Source organism: Bison bison, unplaced genomic scaffold (genome assembly GCF_000754665.1).
Source record: "Bison bison bison isolate TAMUID 2011002044 unplaced genomic scaffold, Bison_UMD1.0 scf7180017864483, whole genome shotgun sequence".
Lineage (NCBI taxonomy): Eukaryota > Metazoa > Chordata > Mammalia > Artiodactyla > Bovidae > Bison > Bison bison.
The window spans coordinates 1,392,882-1,411,523 of NW_011495043.1; the positions used below are offsets into that span (position 1 = coordinate 1,392,882).

General features: G+C 43.0%; 1 protein-coding gene across 4 annotated transcripts in view; it reads right to left on the reverse strand.

Annotated features, from left to right (window-relative positions):
* The window catches only part of SASH1 (SAM and SH3 domain containing 1), a 265,093-nt gene that overhangs the window by 134,466 nt on the left and 111,985 nt on the right, over window positions 1-18,642 (reverse strand). For all 4 annotated transcript variants that reach the window (XM_010862553.1, XM_010862555.1, XM_010862552.1 and 1 more), the window contains exon 2: window positions 14,034-14,162. In XM_010862553.1, coding sequence (XP_010860855.1) covers window positions 14,034-14,162 — 129 coding nt within the window. The remainder of the gene's footprint in view (window positions 1-14,033; window positions 14,163-18,642) is intronic.

Sequence of the window (18,642 nt, forward strand, 5' to 3'; positions counted from 1 at the left end):
GAACTAAAGACCCTCTTGATGAAAGTGAAAGAGGAGAGTGGAAAAGTTGGCTTAAAGCTCAACATTCAGAAAACTAAGATCATGGCATCCTGTCCCATCACTTCATGGGAAATAGATGGGAAAACAGTGGAAACAGTGGCTGACTTTATTTTTCTGGGCTCCAAAATCACTGCAGATGGTGACTGCACCCATGAAATTAAAAGATGCTTACTCCTTGAAAGGAAAGTTATGACCAACCTAGACAGCATATTAAAAAGCAGAGACATTACTTTGCCAACAAAGGTCCATCTAGTCAAGGCTATGCTTTTTCCAGTGGTTATGTGTGGATGTAAGATGGACTATAAAGAAAGCTGAGCACAGAATTGATGCTTTTGAACTGTGGTGTTGGAGAAGACTTTTGAAGAGTCCCTTGGACTGCAAGGAGATCCAACCAGTCCATCCTAAAGGAGATCAGTCCTGGGTGTTCATTGGAAGGACTGATACTGAAGCTGAAACTCCAATACTTTGGCCACATGATATGAAGAGCTGATTTGAAAAGACCCTGATGCTGGGAGGGATTGGGGGCAGGAGGAGAAGGGGACAACAGGATGAGATGGTTGGATGGCATTACCGACTCAATGGATATAGGTTTGGGTGGACTCTGGGAGTTGGTAATGGACAGGGAGGCCTGTCGTGCTGCGGTTCATGGGGTCGCAAAGAGTCGGGACACGACTGAGCGACTGAACTGAACTGAACTGAACTGATACAAACAGTAAGGGCTTCCCAGCTTGCTCAGTGGTAAAGAATCCTCCTGCCAATGCAAGAGACATAGAGTCAGTCCCTGAGTCAGGAAGATCCCATGGAGAAGGAAACAGCAACCCGCTCCAGTATTATTGCCTGGGAAATCCCACAGACAGAGGAGCCTGGTGCTATACAGTCCATGGGGTCGCCAAGAGTTGGATACAACTTAGCGACTAAACAACAACAATGCAAACAACAACATATGTAAAGTGACAAATTAAAATAACCAACTGCCTTTATTTATAACTTCTTTCTCATCCTTTGCAGCTCAGAAACAGATTCCCCTCACATGAGCACTGCATCTCCTAATGGCGTCCTTCGGAGGACGTCTCTGAGGTTCTTATGGTGAGAATCCAGTCAAAAGAAATAAGCAAACAAACACAACCATTGCAGAAGAAATTTTTATCTGACTAAAATCACGTTCAAAATGTGCATCTCCTTAGGTCAGACCAGGTGACCGGCACCCAGCAATGAGAAATTTGCGACCTCCCCTATTCACCCCACACCCCTTACCCCCCACCCCTTACCCCCACCGCCACCCCAAGGCCTGTTCAGCAGCTCCACCCCTTCTTCTTTCCTATCCTCCAGTCTGTGTGATGTGGGCATAAATATATCCCCACCTGGAGAAAATATCTCTCAATTCTCCACTGCCTTGCAGGTCACAACCCAGCACAAGATGGGTTGGGTTACAACAATTATTGGGTTGCTTTCTGTTTTGAGGATTTTTCTCTTTTTTTTTTGGAGGTAATAAAATTGAGCTTTAATATTAGCAAAAATGGACACATCCCAAGGTCTGGCCAGTTAGTCCAGTTTTTCTCAGGATGTGCTGGGATCCAGATGCCGAGCATACACACCACACATAACAAGTTTCCATGGGAAGATGGAGTCTACATATAAAATAGGTAACTAACGAGAACCTACTGTATAGGACAGGGAATTCTACTCAGTGCTCCGTGGTGACCTTAATGGGAAGGAAATCTAAAAAAAGGGGGGATATATGTATACATAGAGCTGATTCACTTTGCTGCACAGCAGTCACTAACACAATATTGTAAAGCAACTATACTCCAATAAAAAAAATTTTTTTTAAGCATCCTATCCATTAGAATCATATTAAAAAATCGGTTTACATAAGCAAATTTTAAAGCATGGAAGAGATTTTTTTTTTACTATCAAATATACTTTCTTTGGGAGCCTTTTCACCTCTAATTAGAAGTTTGAGCCTCTTATCATATTTTACATTTTTATCAGCCAGTGGATTCATTTTGTAATAAAGGCACTTTTTTTCCCCCAGAATTATACTTTCCAAAACTTTATCGCTTTAAAAATTTTCTTATTTATGCTTATTTCAAACACTGAGTGAACAATAAAAAAGCCTCACTTCTTGTGGATAAAAGTGCAAAGATCTCCAAAATGCCCAGGTACTGTCATTCATTTATTCATTATTTTCATTGCTATTTATTACATCTACTATGTGCTGGGAGGGGCTTCCCCAGGTGGCAGTAGTGGTAAATAACCCGCCTACCAATGCAGGAGACATAAGAGATGCAGGTTCAATCCCTGGGTTGGGAAGATCCCCTGGAGGAGGGCCCCACAACCCATTCCAGTATTCTTGGCTGGAGAATCCCACGGACAGAGGAGCTTGGCAGGTTACAGTCCATGGGGTCGCAAAGAGTCAGACATGACTGAAGCAACTTAGCACGCATGCGGGCTGGGAATTGTTCAAGCCCGCAGAAATGCCAGCGTGAAGAATTATTTATTATACACTCATTATAGAATGGTTAAAGAACACAGAGGACTGTGGGATTCTGGAGCAGACTGTGGTGAAGTCTGCACAAGCTGTGAGTACACTGAAACCAGGGAACTAACTGTACGCTTTACGGCTTCCCTGGTGGCTCAGACGGTAAAGAATCTGCCTGAGATGCAGGAGACCTGGGTTCAATCCCTGGGTTGGGAAGACCCCCCGGAGAAAGGAATGGCGACCCACTCCAGTGTTCTTGCCTGGAGAATCCCATTGGACAGAGAGAGGCGCCTGAGGTTCCAGGCCATGGGATCACAAAGAGTTAGACATGACTCAGCATCTAATACTTTGACTTTTCATGGGAGTGTTCTGAAGGAAGATAATATGTACTACCTGCGTGCACATGGTAGCTATTCAATAAATGTGTTACAAAGAACACGATCAGTTGTGGTATTAAATGAAAAGAAGATACTGACTTGAAAATACATACGTGTGTGTATACACACACACACACACACACACACATATATAAAACCTTGCTTATTACTTTAGTCAGTATTATCATCCTAACTATAAGCCCCGTATAGCAGGCCTTTCAAGCCCTGTTAAAATCATCCAAACATTAGTTGTTTCCTTGTGTTGATCTAGGCTATGGCACAGACTAAGCTGAACAATTGCACACATTCTTGTCCAATTACTCAGAAACCAGCCTTATGCTTGATTTTAGGTTGTTGAGTCCCGACTCCAGCCTAAGGCACCTGCTCCTCCAGATCAGTTCAGCTAAGCTTTTCAATCAACAAGCATCACCACCTTTACCTTTTCTATTGTACTTAACTTATCTCCAGGTGAAACTAGTTGGAAATTAGAATTTGCTGTAAGCAGACCTATATGTATCATCCACTCATGAATATGACTAATAGAATCTTGTCCTTGGCTGTCTTGTTCTATTGCGACATGAACTTCCTGAAATGAGGCTTATAATTTCTGTTACTAAAAACTTCTCCATGAAACCACCTAAGTTACTGAAACACAACAGAAAACCAGTAAATGTTGTTTTTACTTTGCTGTTTTTACCAGTTCCCTGTATTAACATTCAGGAAGAATAATACATGCCATCATTCAGCCAAATCTAAAATATTTATTACATAATACAGTAAAATTTCAATATTACAGAACCCTCTAACAATGTTAAACTAAATTTTCAAGACAAGACTACAGGTAAAACAGCAAAACGCTTTATTTTACTTCTCAAGTTTTTTACCTTCTCAAATGAAATTCTTCAATCGTCTATTACCCACTGTGCTCTATAAAAATTAGGGAATATAATTTAACAGATTCTTTTCAATTTATAAGGTCTTTGGCCCCTGTTCTAAATGTCCAGGTTGTCGAGCCTTTGAATTCTCCTAATTACTTTTGAAATTTTCTGTGTCTCCATTTGTGAACATTTCTTACCACTATAACTGTCTCGAGCAGTAAGTCAACCCTCTTTTAACTTATTGCTTCTATTCTGTTGCAAGTAAAACACCATGTATGTTTTTATGTGGGTATTTGTGTGTCTGTAAAGAGAGAAAGAAGAGATGAAGGAGAATGCATAGAAAACTGGAATTCCAGGAAGTGGCTTAGAACCTAACTGTTTGGAACTGTTACACTTGGCAAGTATTAGGAGACTTAAACTTCTACTTTAAGGAATTTTGTGAGGTTTCCTTAAAAAAAAATTGTAATGAGTGTATTATTTTAATTTATACAGTAGAAATAACTATATTATACTATTCTTTATAATATCACACATTTAAACTATATTACCCAAACAAAAACTAATCTGCAAATCAAGATTTACTCCTTGGGGAGGGGTGGGGGAGGAGGAGGAAGGGGAAGAGGTGGTGGGGGAGGGATGGACGGTGGTTTGGGTAGAATCTCCCAAGAGTAACAATGCAAGGTTAGTAGGTGGTCTGGGAAGATTCAGAGATTTTTGCACTGACTTCTTGGTTTCAAAGGCATACTCCATGGCTCAGAGGCAGTAAAGCATCTGCCTGCAATGCAGGAGATGCAGGAGACCTGGGTTCGATCCCTGGGTAGGGAAGATCCCCTGGAGGAGGAAATGGCAACCCACTCCAGTGTTCTTGCCTGAAAAATCCCACGGACAGAGGAGCCTGGCGGGCGACAGTCCATGGGGTCACAGAGTTGGACATGATTGAGCAACTGAGCATGAGTCCAGTTTCAAATCCTACCTTTGATACCTACCAGCTATTAGATTTTTAACAAGTCCTATTTATTTAGCATTCCTATTATAAATAATGTTTATTATATTCATTGAGCTTTAGCATGCACCCAGAAACCATCAAGTGCTCTACAAACATTACCTTATTTAACCTAGTGTATTATGTAACCGTTACAACAACCTGTAATATCTTGCTTTACAACAACCCATTGTCATCCCCATCATGCAGTGCCCTGACTGAAGTTCCAGGTAGGTCCCAAACAGAGAATGACCAAACAGGTGGGTGATGGAGTTTACCTACTGAGTTATTTGGCCTCCCTTTGGGAGCACTATTTTCTGCCTCTGCCCAAATGAAATTATAACATTATTAATACCTGTCTCATAGGGGTATTAAAAATACATAAGGTGATAGGTATGGATGCCTCATGAACTTCAATGTACTTTTAAAATGTCATTATTGCAATAATTATCAGCATTGTTATTATGGCCTCTTCACATTTCACCCTTCCTTTCTAGTTATTGCAACTACTTTAGGTAGTGAAGCAGATAAAGTACCTGAGTTTTACACACGTTAGGTTATGGCGATGATCAACGAAGCCAAATAGCTTAAATGATAATTATAAAATCACTGGCATTTAAAAGATTCATCAGAAACATTAACTAGTGACTTTCACTAAAGCTGAAAATCTCCCTTAGAAAGAAAGGTTTTTAATGTTCATGAGTCAAGTTACTCACTGCAATGAAGAATTCAGATAAATTATCAAAAGAGATTCCAAAAGATGAAAGAGATCAAAGGAGTATCTTGGAGACGTGAAACCCACACACCCGGGAGAAAGGATATCCACACACAAAAATGCCCTTTGAAATCACAGCTGGAAATCTGTCTGCCTCTTGGCATCTTTGTTAAGAAGGCACGTCCCTGCCATCGCACACATTAAAAAATAACATACACTCCCACAAACATATCCAGATGTTCACGAATATTCATGATGTGCTTCCAATCTGGTTTGGACTTACCCTTGATTTATTTTTGATTAAGTTCCATCAGCTTCTGCTGGGGCCCATGAGATGGATGGCATGGCTGTACCACAAATTTCAAACATCTTCATACTCTAAATAATTGCAGAAAGTCTCTCAAAGTATCCCTTAGAAATAAATGCTTTATGTACCAGCCTCAGAATAATCAGAGATAGAGAAACTGGTTCACTCTTGAACTCTTAACAGCACTGCTATACTTGATCAATGAAGCCTCCATTTCTAAAACAAAGGTTGAAATGGGGAGGTGGCGGGGGAGCCTGCAAATAGCTAGACTCTGATGTCCTTTTTCGGGAAATGGCAAGAGATGAACAGAAAGTCAACACCATGCTCTGAGGGTTCTGTGATGTATTTTTCAGTCACCAGGTTAGTTTGTGTCCTTCTAAACACTAAATGGTAAAAAAAACAGAAGAACTGAACCAAATGCATAGAACAAATTATCCCAACATTTTACTGTCTTGCTTTCTTCTATTTAAAATAAAATTCACAAAACTTCCAAACTGGGGGGGTGGGGGTGGGGAGCGGGGGGGAGGCAGCTCCAATCAAAAATTACTGCTGAAACCAGTATAATGATCTTCTCAAAGGAGGTGGCCAGAGAAAGGGCCAGTCAGAATACTTGATGCTCTGGGGCCCAGTTCTTTCTGTCCTTGGTCATTTTGGTTGGTGCATAGGAGCTGTGGTGAGAGATCCCTCTAAAATATGGACCAAGCCTAGGGATTCCCTGGTGGTCCAGGAGTTAGAACCTGGCACTTTCACTGCCAGGGCCTGGGTTCAATCCCAGGTCGGGGAACTAAAATCCTACATCAGCCAATAATAAATTTTAAAACTAAATATAAATAATAATATAAATATAAAATATATATAACTTTATAAATATTTTATTTTATTTAAAAAATAAAATGTAAACTAAGGACCTAGTCTACAGCCCCACTACCCTGAACATGCCCCATCTCATCTGATAAGATGCGGACCTACAAGGTCAGAAGGCCAGTGCCCGGTATATGGGCCAACACCAGCGAAGACCCACAACCCTGCACCTGCTGACTTTCTGTCTGGGCCCTGCAGGCATCTACCCAATCCCACTACAGACCCCCAACCCTCGCCCTTCCAACCAACCAGGGCCGTAGAGGACAGGTGGACCCCTTGGCCTGGGCCACTCAGTCTTTGCCAAGGATCTCAAACTTAGACCTTTGACAATATTGTCAAATAACATTGTAGATGTGGATGCAGAAACCCACTGAAAATAAGGAAACATTAATCACACTCCTTTACTTTTCTCTCACAAGGAGACCATACTGCCTCTAGTGTGCTACAAATTAGCATGTTTAAATAGCCTATAATTAGCTTGTGATTAGCACAAATAAATTACACTGCAATCTTCCACGTGAAAAGTGTTTAATTGTTACATGTAAACTCTGAGATCATACTATAGTCCTGGTTTTAATATTCCAGGGCTTCAAAAAGGCACCTGGCCTGGGCCTCACTCAACTCTGAAAGGTCCCAATTCTAAGAACAAAGGCACCCCTTTCCCCTCCGAGCCCAGATTCTGGCCTCTGTAATTCCTGGGTTTTTCTCCCCAATTACTGTCAACTTGATTAACATTTAGGAATTCTGCCTGTTGTATGTAAATGAAAACAACTACAAAGCTCAGACTTTTTTCGCTTTCTGGCAAGCAAATGTATTTTGAGCAGAATGCTATTTTGGTGTTGAATCCCCCCAGGCACACTGCTTTTACAAATGCAAACAAACAAAAATCAGTCATTTCTGAATGCTCAGGAGCAAAACTAGAAAAGGAAGCTGATGTTGTTGATTCATATTTGAAAAGTCTGATGGGGACGATTCTATATGCACATACAACTAGTCTACCACCGATTGTATCTAATCTGTCAGCTTCCAGAATGTACAGCTGTCTACAAAGGTCTCCAAGCTGAAGAGGATGGACGGACACCTAAATTGATTGTTAAGTAGAATAAAAACCTTCTCAATTATGAGAGGTACAGGATGCCAAGATCAAATCTGGCAGCCGAGAGGCCTGTTTATGTCTATGTTGATGTGGTGCAATGTACAAAAAATGCTGACTAAATTGGGACTGGACATTTGACTACAAATGGGACTTTGTCTGAGAGGAGCCTGAGCAGAGAACTGTATTACCATCTGGCTTAAGACATAAAGGCTCAGTGTATTTTGACATCAAGTGTGTGAATCCCACAGCAGAATGTGGTTCAGACTCACTATCTAATGCCCACTGTTACTGACTGCAATCTGCAAATCAACAGTAGCCCAAAGCTAGCAAATAATATCCTTTAAGACAAAATGAAACAAAACAAAAGCAAATGCCCTTAGCGCAACAGTTGGGCTTTAGCATTCAGCAGTTGAATATTTAAACTCAGGACAATTTGCAACACAGATTATGTACTTATCCTATGGGTGAGAATAAGAATTCAGGAATCTGGTAGCCTCCTGGGGCAGCCAGTGTTCCCTAAGCGCCAAGGTGGGGGCAACCCTTATCTTTTCTTGAATATTCAGGGAGCTTAAAGTAACAGGAAACCTGTTTTCCACAGGCTTTGCTGTCTCTAGCAAATAACAAAAGAAGAGCAGTCAGTAAGACAAAACAAAACCCCCCTGGAGACTGGACACGTCTGCGTGGCTTGGGGAGGCCACAAGGGCACCTTGGCCCAGCCGATCAACTATTGCGAAAGGGCGATTTGTTTTGTCTTGGGAATGGTGATGAATCAAAGCAATATTCTTTTTATATTGATAATAATACAAGACCTGTGGAAGGAGAGCGTGTATCTTTTCTCGTACGTGTGTTTATATCGTAGGTTCTAGCCACGGTAAACTTCTCTCCATGGCCCATAAAAGCCACATTTTCGCTCTCATTTTTGGCTTTTTCTCTGTGACCTCAGCCTTAAATTACTCTGCACTGTCTACACCTCCCTCCCCAACCAGATTAATCTTCTGTTTCTTTACAGTTGGGCTTAGGCATCACCTCCTCCAGGAAGCCTTCTTTGATTTTCCTAAACTAGGTCAGGGTCTCTCCTGTGTACTTCCTGCACTTAATAGTCTGCTTAAGGAATTCCTGCTGGTCCAATGATGAGGACTTGGCACTTTCACAGCCATGGGCCAGGGTTCAGTCCCTAAATGGGAAACCAAGATCTCACAAACCAAAAAAGTACAGCCAAAAAAAATAGTCTGTTTACTTGTCTAAAACCCCCACTAAATTATACCATCTTTGTGGATGGGGAATACATCTTTGTATTTCTGGAATGACAAAGTCTCAGACACATGTCTGATGCTCACTTAATAGTCTTAAATAATGACATATACAAATAAATTCAACAAATACTCACTGAGTACCTATCATGTGCCATGCACCATATACAGAAAGCACCAAAACAGACTGACAAACATCCCTGTCCTCAATCCAGGATTTGCTGAGAAGGGACGTGGGGAAACTTTGCAAGGTGACAGTTGTGTTCTATGCCATGCCAGGATGTGGGTGACGTGACTACCCTCTTGGCAAAATTGGATAGCTCAGACGCCTGCATTTCAATGTGTAAACTGTACTTCACAAACAAGAAACTTTCAAAAAAATAATAATTAAGCAGGCGTAAGAGTAAAGATAAAGGGAGAAGTCAGGATGCTGGTAACTGCTGAAGGGCACAGGAAGTTTGTTGTACTATGCTGTTTATATATGTTTGAAATATCCCAAAATAAAAGCTAAAAGAAATCTCTGCACTCGTATGAATAAATATTAATGAAGTATGAATCACAGACTCTCCAGCATCACTACAGGAGTTTTTGGACCAGGAATAAAAGGGAAGGAAAAGAAATAGGCAGTTAACAGGTCTCTTACGATGATGGATGAGGTATTTTATAGCAATTTCCCCATTTAATCCTGGTAACGACTTTACGAGATATTTTTATCCCATTTTATAGAAGGGGAAACTGAAACTTAGATAGGTTACACAACTCGCCGGCTAAGTACAATGGCCAGAATTTAAACCCCGAGTCCCCCATCTTGCCATCGTGATTCTCACCCTCTTGCCACTGTGACAACCACAGAGGCCAGGACCTCCACCTGGGCTTGGAGTGGGAATGGCAGAATCTGAGGAAGCCCCAAGAATCATCTCTAGTCATGACAGGTACCACATTCACTGCCTCTTAGTCCAGAATTATACCTTGAAAGATTAAATTATGAAAATCGCAAGGAACAATAATTATGCCCCAGAATTATCCCTACACCATCAGCAATGATTCTGATATCCCATTCTGATATCCTCTGAGATAATGTACAATATTTGTATTTATATTCCTGATCCTTAAAGACCTGGGTGCATCTCGCCTGGGCTCCCGGGTCCTGGTGCCCACAGATGTGTTAACAATCTGCATGGAGATCCAGCATCATGAACAGGGTCCACTTTGCAGTGGTAACTTTTCCATCAGGGCTGTGCTACACCAACCACCACACAAACTTGTTTCTGCTAACATCCGAGCAGACTCAGCTTCAAAGATGCCAAGGAAGCTGACGTGGCCAGTAATAAGAGGCTACCTCGAGAGTGTCTCTCTCCTGGCCACCGTCACTATGACAGATGTCAGACTTAGCATCACTAGAGAGGAGCCCATTATGGACTTGGGAAGCTGCTGTCATTTCCAAATGCAGCTTCTTGCAGCCAAAAACACACATGGTGCTCAGGGATGTGCCAAATGTATGGAAATACGGGCAACTTCCCTGCTGCTCAAGAGCACTAATGTCCTGATCCCCAGCCGAGGCAAAGGCTGCGGTCCAAATACACAGTCCCTTTAGGGCCCGTTTGGTGCTAAATAAAAACTCTCACGATAGTTATACATTTGAATCACAATCCCTGCTTATGCTGTTGAATTTTCACCCATCTGTCCTCTCTCTGTTACCTCCATCTAAAATAACTGGCCCCCCAAAACACTTTATCAAGTGAGTGCTTTATTCCAGTCAGGGGCCAGGTGATTAGGTCCTGGAGAAGTAGTTTGATATCCAGTCCAGAAAGTTAATTACTAACATAATTATCAAAACCTTTTATTTTTCAGGGTTAAGTCAAGCATCTCTATGGGAAGGGTGACTTTTGGGCTTGTTCATTCTCCAGTTGGTATGTAATTAGCTCTAAAGGACACTGCATGTTTTTGGACTTTTTAAAGCCAAAGAAATATCTAAATATGTTCCATCTATAGAACATTTCCTCAATTCCCCAAATTCACCCAGAGGATTTAAAATTAAACAAACCCGAAAGATCTGTTTAAACCATCACCAAACTCTCCATCCTCAGGCTGTTTCTAATGACTTTTTCTGCAGAGGACAACACAAGCTGGATGTTACTTTTTTTCCCCTAGAATGCTTTAGAATCCTAATGTGTTACTATTCCCTCTTAGTGCTGTCCGTGGATTATTTCTTCTCCAAGTCATCTCACTTCTGCTTTTGACAGGGCTGCTTACTAGCCCAGAAAAGAAGGCTTTACACTGCAGGTGCTCAGACTCAAAGCTGCCCCAATAGCAGAGCAGGAAAGAAATTTGCCTACTTGTCTGAAGGCAAAATTCAAAGTCTAGAAGTTACAGGTAAAATCTGATGCAAGAAAGAGAGCCTTACGGACTGAAAGTTACAGCTTTTTAAGAAAATCGCTCTCCATCAGGACTCAATCTGTGACGAGCTAATCCCTTCAAGAGGAAGCTTTCCCCAGGTCACCAGAGTTGCAAGCATGGCCTGAATGATGACCTTAAAATACTTCTAGGGATTTCCCTGGTGGTCCAGTGGTTAAGACTCCTCGCCACCAATGCAAGGGGTTTGGGTTCGATTCCTTTTCAAGGAACTAATATTTGAAGAAGCATGCAGAGAAGCCAAAAGATTTTTTTTTTTAATGCTTTTTAAGTCTCCAGCTTATGGATTCCTGAATAATGAGAACAATGTGGCATCTAACTTGGTCTTTAGCACTTGTCTGGAATCTCATAGAAAGGGAACCTGAATATGATGACTTGGATCTTACTTTTCTCACTAACTACAGTTGAAAGGATGAAGAGTTTCCAGCCTGGCTGGAACTGGCTCCCATCAATGTTACCCACCATCACATTCCTGCAACTCTGATGAGAACTAATTTAGCTCCTGTGGTATTTTCTCCCATACTGTCTTCTGAAGCTCTGGAACAGAGCACACCAAATGAGGCCCATCTGTCGAAATGGGAAAAAGTTATTTATCCTACCTCCAGGCAGGCTTCCTTTCCTACCAAGAATCTGCTCTCCAAGCTTCCCAAACACTGTGGGATAATTATGGAAACCCCAACTCTTAACCGGCTAGAATTTGGGGAAGAACAGTTGAGTGTCGTATCAAGGATCATCTGCCAGTTCACAGCCGTCATTTCCTTGCTTGGTCCTAGGAAGCCACAGAGTATCCTACCAGACTATTTTTCAACGTCAAAATTGCAACATTCAAGAACTCAGTGCAATAATTAGGTTATTGTTTGGCTGCAATCTTGCCAAAAGGAAAAAGCATCAACCTTGTCCCAGCAGGATAGCCTAATGAATTTTAAAAGTCTTTTCCCACATGAGAATACTTTCTTAGAAGAAAAGAAACACCTCTCTCCCACTGACACAGGCCAGGGGACAAAGTTATAAGAAAGACGCCCTTAATAACAATGACACCCAGGTGCCTGCTTGGGCCACGGTGCCAGGCTCCCGGGATGATGGCTTTCTGCCCCCAACTGATGCTTCTGAGTCTCAGTTGACTCTATTATACCAACTCCCACCCATGTGGAATACTAAATCAGTGAGGAAAAAGGATCAGTAATTATTTGACAGTTATGCTATAAGAAACATTTAGGTGGATTGAGTTAAGGAAAAAAATGAAAGTGCATAAGAGCACCAGCATCTTACCTACAAAGGAAGTGAATCATGTATTTATGAAATATAACAGTTGCAGTACCTAAACTACTTGTTGGATCCCTTATCCAATAGGTCTTTTGTAACATCCTTATCCAATAGGTTTTTATAATACGTTTTTTATAAAAGCAATCAGTAATAAAATAATTATAGAAAATCACAAAATAAATAAGGATTCAATAGAATTGGTGTGCTTTTTTTTTTTTTAAGGCAAGAGGTGTTGTTACTCAAAGAGCTTCCCAGGTGGCTAAGTGGTAAAGAATCCATGGGTTTGATCTCTGGGTCAGGAAGATCCTCTAGAGAAGGAAATGGCAATCCACTCCAGCATTCTTGCCTGGGAAATCCAATGGACGGAGGAGCCTTGAGGGCTACAGTCCATGGAGTCACAAAGAGTCAGACACAACACAGCGACTAAACAACAGCAGCATGGAAATACTGGCAGATATATAGATTTTATGGCATGCGTGAGTGCTAAGTCACTTCAGTCGTGTCTGACTCTTTGCAACCCTGTGGACAACAGCCCTCCAGGCTCCACTGTCTATGGGTTTCTCCAGGCGAGAATACTGGAGTGCGTTACCATGCTCTCCTCCAGGGAATCTTCCCGACCCAGGAATCAAACCTGCACCTCTTATGTCTCCTGCATTGGCAGGCAGGTTCTTTACCACTAGCACCATATGGGAAGCCCATAGATTATATGGACCTAAACTATTTACTATTTATCACATGCAACTTCAAATTCTCCACTAACCATACACATAAAGGTCTTCACAAAACAGACACATGAATTTCAATGCACCTGAGAGAAGGAACATAGCCATGAAAAATGGTGATGACAAAGAAGTCTTAATAACACAGAACTATAATAAAATATTAAGTGTAAAAGCAAGAATTACATAGCTGATGTAAAAATGCCCCCAACAGAGACTTGCTGAAACACCCATGTGGGTTATTACTAGGTGAGAAATTAGGATGGTTTCTTGCTTCTTTAAACTTTATCTTGTTGAAAACAAAAAGAAGAAAACAAAGGAAGAAAAGAAAGAACAAGCTTAGACCTCCTTTTGGATTAGAGTCAGTAAAAATGTAGTGTATATCAGTCTCGCGTAAAAATATCCTTTCCTCTTGAGTTAAATAAAAATGCGATATTTTCCTAAGTACAAAAATTTGATCACTGTTGCCCCTACTGATCAGACTTATTGTCTGATATCCACAGATCTGGGTTAATCCTTTGGGGATCTGAATTCTTTTATCTCAAAGTAGTGCAGCAAAATGATCCACGCACAAGCGTAAGAAGGGGAGGGAGGGGACGCTGGACCAGGAGGAGACTGCTGAGCAAGTGCATATTCCCGGGATCCCACTCACCACGTCCAGGTCCTGGGAAACCCGCCGTTTCCGCAGCTCCTCCATCCTCTCACACACGTCGGAGAAGCAGGTATTGTAGTAATCTGCATACTGCTGAGCCAGGTCATCGATGTTTCCCAGGGAGCCGTCCTGAGGGTGAGGAGAGCAGGGGAGAAACAGGAAGAGAACAGAGGCAGTCAGTCCATCTGCAAACCCCCTGCATCCTCTAGTCTTCCTCTATGCAGCCTTTATACCAATAACAGCTGGTATTTTTAAAGTGGTGGGCGTGTGCCACGCTGTTTTACACACAACATCTCCTAATCCTCCGGACACCCCTCGGACATTTTTCTCCCTGTATAGATGAACAAACAGCAGCTCAAAAAAGCTGAGCCACAGCCCAAGGGTTCCAGGGCTACCACGCAAAGAAGCCGGGTCCCCAACTCAGGACTGTTTGATGCCTAGGCCATGGTTTTAACCCACACCCCTGCTTGCCTCACAGGGCCAAGAAATCCCCAGAAATAAACACTGTCAGTGCAAAGGTTCCCTAATGCCCAATTGGCAGGCTTCCCTGGTGGCTTAGATGGTAAAGAGTCTGCCTGCAATGAAGCAGACCGAGGTTCGATCCCTGGGTCAGGAAGATGCCCCGGAGAAGGAAATGGCAACCCACTCCAGTATTATTGCCTGGAAATCCCATAGACAGAGGAGCCCAGCAGGCTATAGTCCATGGGGTCGCAAAGAGTAGGACATGACTGAGCGACTAGGCACATCAATTAGAACCTCCAAGGAAGCTTTTAAGAATCCACATGCCAGGACACCCTTCCCACGAGGAATTCTGGCAGGAAGCTGAGAATTCAGGAGCCAACAGGGAATGCTACATCTGGGACACATCTCAACCACACCTCCCATAAGATGCTCAGGAAAGTGGGAACTCTTGTTCTCTACGTCATTCAAGCACAGATGCAAGAGGACACGTACAAATTCACCTAAATATATAAGGAAATAGTCTGTCTCTCTATTTAGGGAAAAGGCCCAGAAGTTGTGGGGTCTGAACCCTCGAGTTTACACCCATCTCTGCTGCCACTTCCAATTCATCAGCTTAGGTACGTTTCCTAATCTCTGGCTATTTCCCCATGAGGAGTAATGAAGCAATGTAACACACTCAGAGCTTGGTCCCTCACAGAGTTCTGACACACAAGTTAAGTGCTTGCTTTACTTAACTAATAGTATTCACTACAAGATAATACTTCAGACTATCGTCTTCCTTCAGGGGAAGTGATTCCTAAATACACGCACACAGAGTGATGCTGTGTACATTTGTAGATTATGCCATTTCTTCTATTCATTCATTCATTCATTCCGAGAAGTATCTCCCTTGGCGTTTTTCACCTCCCAATGGGTTCTTCCTTTGGTATGAACAAATGACCCTACCAAAACAACCAAGGAAAACACAACTCTTAGACAACCGAAAAGACGCACTCACACTGCCTGGGACAGACCACTGGCCAGCCCGTTGCACAGTTCCATCACCTATCATGCAGCATGTGTCTAAGACTGCAGAGCACGCTTACTTAGACACAGGCAGGGTTTGTGAATTAAAAGTTCTTCAAAAGCCTTTCTGCTAAAGACCACAAGGCTCTAGTCAGGATGCTCAGGTCAGAGCAAGCAACTGCATCTACTTCACTTCTGCTTTCACCAATGTCACAGAACTGACCGAGTGGGGAAATAGAAATTGAAAGAAATGATTTTTTCTTTCTTTTTTTTTTTTAAGAAAAGATGCTTCCTTTCTTACCAATAAAATGTTCTATATTTGAGGTAATGGCCTCAAAGTCTGCAGTATGGCACAGGGGTGGGAAGCTCTCTGCAAAAACAGTTAAGATGTTTGCACGTGTCTGGACAGGTCATTCCCTCACGTTTGAGACGACAGGCTGGATGGACACAGGGGAGTGGCCAGAGTCTACTGCCCCCCCTTGAAAACATTCATCGTCAAATTTCCAGCAGGGAAATAACACGGGATCAAAATGGAAGTCCACTGCCAGCCAACGAGGAAACGCACAGAGGCCAGCCTTGAAGTCCTCGCTTTACTGCTTTCAGTAGAGGTGAGGTTCCTGACAAACGGCATCATAAATCAGACTATGATCCCGAGGTTTGTTCTGACTCGTCTGAACCAACAGTACACGCCCTATGGACCACAACCTGAAAACCTACCACCTCATGACTGGGTTTTCTTGTCTCCTTCCCCACTTGGCCTCATTGGCCTTGATCCAGTCACCAAAGGGACCTTGCAAAACAGAGATCAGACCGGGTCGCTCTCCCCTGAGAATGACGCGTGCCACCCTCATCACCCATTCTACAAATAAACCCCACCCTCACCCGGCCTGGCTTTCAGGCCCCTTCATCTCTGCTGCCCAACCCCAGCCTGGAGGAGAAAGGGGCTGAGGTCTGCCCACCAGGAGGGCCAGAGGAGCCAGAGAGCACGGGCAGCCCCTCTAGCACAGCTGCCCCTCTCCCACCACCAGGAGAAAGTACTGGAAGAAATTTTTAGGAAAGAGTGCGGGCAGAAGAGCTGCTCCCATGGGAGCATCTACTCTGGACACCAGCTACCGACAGCCAGGACTATGATTGCAAAGTGGCCAGTGAGGTAAAGGAATGGTCCACCCAAGCCCACTGCTGCCTAGGCCAGACAGAGCATCTGGACAGTTCCAAGGACGAAGGGAACCTCTGGGCCACCTCTAACATCAGACTGTCTGACTTCTATTGACCCAGGATGTTCGCTTACACCTCAAAGACACAAAGCCCTCATTTCCCAGTTCTCTTCAAAAGCCTCAAGCATTCTTAGGTCGCTCCCCCAGTACGTACTGGGAAAGATCCAGCAGCCTCCTTCTAAGTGAGTGTTGAACTTGCAACAATGTTACCTGAGAACCCAACCTTCTGAGTTCCTGTCCTGATCCTGCCACTCCCCATAGCCACCAGCACTCCTGGCAGACCCTGGGTTCTTTAGAATTGTCTTGGTCTCTAGCAAGTTCTGGGGCTTCCCAGGTGGTGCTAGGGGTAAAAAACCCACCTGCCAATGCAGGAGACATAAGAGACATGGGTTTGATCCCTGGGTTGGGAAGATACCTTGGAGAAAGAAATGGCAACCCACTCCAGTATTCTTGCCTGATACATCCCATGGAAGGAGGAGCCTGGTGGGCTACAGTCCATAGGGTCGCAAAGAGTCAAACTGAAAGCAACTTAATACGCACACACACACACACACACTAGAGTATGATGACATCCTCATCAAGAAACTTCTACTGCATCCCTCCAAGGAAATGAAACATACTTGCCACCTTCGACCACATACAACTTCTGCATCAACCTGAGTGAACGTGTGAGGCAGGTGGTTATAGCTACACACTTGCCTGAGAGCTGGCTGTTCTAAATGAAAATTCATCTCTCTCTTCCCTTCTCTCCCTTTCATTCAGAGGCACTGAGTTGTACTCCCATCTTGATTGTTGGCTTCTCAAAAGTAAGCAGCTTTCACGTTTATAAACTGTATGACTTATCCCAATCAACTACTGTTCTCTTGAATTCATCAAGGTCATCTAAAAAAAAAAAACACTGTAAAAACACTTATTTATAGAGCTTTTGTTCAAACTGCTTTCTTTCCTTTCTCTCTCCTCTCTTGTATATCCTAGAACCTCTTCAAAGCCAACTGTTCACTTCAAAAGTTTCCAAGCTGCTAGTTAAACTTTCCTTCCCACTAGTGAAACAGTTTGCTTCCCTTTCCCTCACTTCCAATCACTCGGAACTCCCCCAAACTTCTGGGGCCTGGGAAATATCTGTTGCTTATGAGGAAGAAAGCAGCTGTTCAACTCGACTCAGGCCAAAGACAGCAAACATCTCACACCCTGCGATGTCCACCCCTCACTTGGTGCTCAGCAGATAATAAATTAGAACAGGGTGGCACAACTGACTCTATGTTTTCCCAAATCGCTTTCCAGATGTGCAGCGAGCCCCCATAATTATCACTTGCATCAGTCTTGATCCTTTGAGTGCCAAAAAACTTTTTAAAGTGTGTATGTGTGATATTTATTTGGCTGGGTCGGATCTTAGTTGCAGCACTGGGTATCCTCACTGTATCACGCGGGATCTTTCATTGCAGGACAGGGACTCTCCAGCTGTGGCTGACTTAGTTGCCCGAAGGCATATGGGACGTCCACCAGAAATCGAACCTGTGTCGCCTGCAATGCAAGGCAGATTCTTAACCACTGGACCATGAGAGAAATCCCACACATGTGTTTTTTAAGGACGTCTTGTCTGTCATCTCCAGAATGGAATTTTTCTATCCCAAACACATGGAACCAAGGAACGACATGATGAATTTCTCTTTACCCACTCCAAATGCAGGTTTTTTCAAGACTATCTGAAGACCTTTGCATCCTTCCTATTCAACTTGTTCTTTTGTTTGTTTGTTTTAATCCTTGTTGCTTATCTATTTTATTTTTTTGTCATGCCATGAGGCATGTCGGATCTTAGCTCCCTGACCAGGGATTGGACCTACACCCCCTGCGTTGCAAGAGTGGAGTCTTAACCACTGAACTGCAAGGGAATCCCCAAGTCAACTTGCTCTTACTTGAGATAGTACAAA